This window comes from Sinocyclocheilus anshuiensis, unplaced genomic scaffold (genome assembly GCF_001515605.1).
Source record: "Sinocyclocheilus anshuiensis isolate Anshui unplaced genomic scaffold, SAMN03320099.WGS_v1.1 scaffold2700, whole genome shotgun sequence".
Lineage (NCBI taxonomy): Eukaryota > Metazoa > Chordata > Actinopteri > Cypriniformes > Cyprinidae > Sinocyclocheilus > Sinocyclocheilus anshuiensis.
Window position 1 is genome coordinate 190,658 of NW_015548196.1, and position 4,235 is coordinate 194,892.

A 4,235-nucleotide genomic window follows, 5' to 3' on the forward strand; every position below is an offset into this window, starting at 1 on the left:
TGGCGTGCCGCTTTATCTCACAGCTTCAGCGTGACTCAGTCAGAGCTTGGTTAGGCCTCGATCCGCTCGCTCGACAGCCTTTGACCGAAGCGAGCAGGTGGAACGACAGCCAGCATTGTTATGATGTTTCCCAGAGCAGTGACTGAAATATCAGCTCAGAACAGCTGGAAGCGCTCTTTCAGCACAGCCCACGGCTGACCTTTACCACACCGTCTAATGTGTGTTCAAGCACAATCACAGGAGTTCATTATGGATATTTAACCATGGCAGGAATTTAATGCTCTCGCTTGGAGAAGATAAATGTGAAGTTAATTAGATTGTCGTTAGAGTCTCTTAAAGGACTCCGTGTTGTGACAAAGAGACCGTATCTCATATATTTACAATGAGAGTTAAAGCAATACTCCAGCCAAAAATTATAATATCCTCATCCTCAGTTCATCCAAGATTAGGATGAGTTTGTTCCTTCATCAGGTTTGTAGAAATGTAGCACTGCATCAGTGTCTCAGCAATGGATGCTCTGCAGTGAATGGGTGCCGTCAGAATGAGAGTCCAAACAGCTGATAAAAACATCACAATAACAGAATCCACAAAAATGGCTGCCCACTGCTCCGGGTGTGTGTTCACGGTGTGTGTGTTCACTGCTGCTTTGATAACTCACTTGTTTTGTTAACAAATAAATCTTTGTTTTTTAATTAATTTGTTGATTGAACGAATCATTGACTCCCTTGTTTTGTTCCCGAATAAAACCGTGTTTTTGAGCGAATCGGTTGAACTGATGATTCGATGAGTCACTTGTTTTGTCCCTTAACAAATCTGTACTTTTGAATGAATCGGTTAAATGAATGACTCGATCGCTCACTCTTGCTTCTAAACGAATCTGTTTTTTTGAACCACTCACTTGTTTTGTTCCTAAATAAAACTGTGTTTTTGAACGAATTTGTTGGATGAACAAATCATTGACTCGCTGTTTTGTTCCCGAATGAAACAGAGTTCTTGAACGAATCGTTTGAATTAACGATTTAATGAATCACTTGTTTTGTTCCTGGACAAATCGGTTCTTTCAAACGAATCGCCTGAATTAATTATTCAAATGAGTCACTTATTAAAACAGTCACTTGGCACCACCTACTGGTGAAACCTCCATGAAGAGTCGCTGTAAAATACCACGCTTAATAAACTGTCCTGTAGCTATTGTGACATCTCATTCAGTGTTTTGACATGTTTTCGTAAAGCTTTTATTTTGTAATTTTGTTCATTCATTTGATATCTGCTCATACATGCTCATAATGATCAGAGAATTTTTTATTTATTAATTAACCTATTATGTATTAATTATTTAATATTATATATGCTATTTTTTTATTATTTATGTCTATTAATTTCTAGAAAAAATATCTATATATTGACATATGCATTTGCAGTGGTATAAGATATTAGCAAGTCCATGTGACCCGTCCGCTGCCCGAGTCCTGACTGTGTTTTGACCTTTATCTCTGTCTCACATCACACACAATCTTGATTATCATTTAATGAGCTTTCCTGATGAAGAAACAAACTCATCCTGATCTCAGATGACCTAAGGATGAACACATTTTCACAGAATGTTGTAAAGACAGAAATAAGGTCTTGTTTTTCTGGTTTCTGCTGGTTAATGTGCTTATGTTTTTGTGGAACGGATGATTAGATCTCAGTCGGGGACGCTGTTATCAGTCTCATCTGGGAGGGTGATATTTGGGCTGTTTGTCTGAGTTATCGTTGCCCGCCGGCAGGTTTGTATTGGAGGTGTCTGCTGAATCAAAGCGGATGCGGTTAGGGAAGGTTTTAGAGTGTTTTCCGTCTGGATCTGTGGGGTGAAACGCTGCCGTTCTCTTCTGGGCTCAAAGGCTTTTCTAAAGATCAGGAAAACAACATTTATACTGGACGCTTAGAAGGCCATTTCAACTAGATTATTTTGCTTGCTTGTTTCATTTAGACGGCTAAATGACTTGATTGTTGCCTCTGGACTCTCACAGCAGCCGTCTGACAGAATCAGAGCGTTTTCTAGATGCTCTTGCTGGAGCATCACAAACGAATGCTCGCAGTGTTACTTTGTGGTTTTGTGTGGGACATCATTTTTTATAAGCACCTGCAATTCTGCTATTAAATCACAAAGATAGTCATGAACAGGGTCAGGCTTGCTATTGCCAGAAATGGCTCAGCATCATCAAATTTGGCAAGAATAGGCCAAAAATGGGTTGTACTGGACTTGAATATTGGCAGACCGTCTATATTGATGATAAGGTCGATACTGCCTGTAAATGATGGGTTTTGGGAAAGGTACTGGAGAATTTTCGGCTTTGCTTACTGGAATATCATACATCTCGCAAGTTATTTTGGCAAAAACTACATGAAACCAAATTCAAGGTTATTTTTGGCTAGAAGTGGGTTACTCATAGCCGGGCTATTTCGGGTCTATTGTTAACCGAGACGGTGACGGAAAACTCTAGAATCACGTTTCAGTCCGTGAATGATTTTGTTTTTGAATGAATCGGTTGAATGAATGATTCAACAACTTGTTTTGTCCGTGAACAGGGTTGAACGAATGATTCGTTGATTCAATGGTTTTGTTCCAGAATGAATCCGTGTTTTGAACAAATCGGTTGAACTAATGATTCTATGACTCACTTGTTTTGTCCCTGAACAAATCTGTACTTTTGAATGAATCTGTTAAATTAATGATTCGATGGCTCACTTGTTTTGCTCCTAAATGAATCCGTTCTCTTGAACCAGTTGGTTGAATGAATGATTTGATAACTCACTTGTTTTGTTAACAAATAAATCTTTGTTTTTTAATTAATTTGTTGATTGAACGAATCATTGACTCCCTTGTTTTGTTCCCGAATAAAACCGTGTTTTTGAGCGAATCGGTTGAACTGATGATTCGATGAGTCACTTGTTTTGTCCCTTAACAAATCTGTACTTTTGAATGAATCGGTTAAATGAATGACTCGATCGCTCACTCTTGCTTCTAAACGAATCTGTTTTTTTGAACCACTCACTTGTTTTGTTCCTAAATAAAACTGTGTTTTTGAACGAATTTGTTGGATGAACAAATCATTGACTCGCTGTTTTGTTCCCGAATGAAACAGAGTTCTTGAACGAATCGTTTGAATTAACGATTTAATGAATCACTTGTTTTGTTCCTGGACAAATCGGTTCTTTCAAACGAATCGCCTGAATTAATTATTCAAATGAGTCACTTATTAAAACAGTCACTTGGCACCACCTACTGGTGAAACCTCCATGAAGAGTCGCTGTAAAATACCACGCTTAATAAACTGTCCTGTAGCTATTGTGACATCTCATTCAGTGTTTTGACATGTTTTCGTAAAGCTTTTATTTTGTAATTTTGTTCATTCATTTGATATCTGCTCATACATGCTCATAATGATCAGATAATTTTTTTATTTATTAATTAACCTATTATGTATTAATTATTTAATATTATATATGCTATTTTTTTATTATTTATGTCTATTAATTTCTAGAAAAAATATCTATATATTGACATATGCATTTGCAGTGGTATAAGATATTAGCAAGTCCATGTGACCCGTCCGCTGCCCGAGTCCTGACTGTGTTTTGACCTTTATCTCTGTCTCACATCACACACAATCTTGATTATCATTTAATAAGCTTTTAATGCAGATTCTGTGCCCGTGAAGCACCTCTGACCCGTGACATTTTGTGCCGGTCGAAGCGAGCGTGTTATTAATAGGACGTGGGTCTGTGATGATGCATATGTTCTCGTTAGCCTGGCCTGTGCCGTATTTCTCATTGCGTGTTCATCTGTGTGTGTTTCAGGTGTGCATCGTGCAGAAGCGGGACACGGAGAAGATGTACGCCATGAAGTACATGAACAAGCAGCAGTGCATTGAGCGGGACGAGGTCCGGAACGTCTTTAGAGAGCTTGAGATCCTTCAGGAGATCGAACATGTGTTTTTAGTAAACCTCTGGTGACTATCCTGTGCTTCCTCCGATTCTCTTTTGTCTTCTGCATGTGCATGATGATGATGGGTTTTGTTTTTCATGCAGTTCTTTACATTATTTCTTTTATCTTCATTTTTACATATGTGCAACTTCAAGGAGTAGTTCACCCAAAAATGCTGAAAATGTGCTCATCTGAGATCAGGATGAGTTTGTTCCTTCATCAGGTTTGTAGAAATGTAGCATTGCATCAGTGTCTCAGCAATGGA

General features: G+C 38.4%; 1 protein-coding gene across 1 annotated transcript in view; it reads left to right on the top strand.

Annotated features, from left to right (window-relative positions):
* The window catches only part of LOC107653186 (serine/threonine-protein kinase 32C-like), a 74,695-nt gene that overhangs the window by 38,657 nt on the left and 31,803 nt on the right, over positions 1–4,235 (top strand). The window contains exon 3 of the mRNA XM_016439851.1: positions 3,844–3,995. Within this exon, the coding sequence (XP_016295337.1) occupies positions 3,844–3,995 (152 nt within the window). The remainder of the gene's footprint in view (positions 1–3,843; positions 3,996–4,235) is intronic.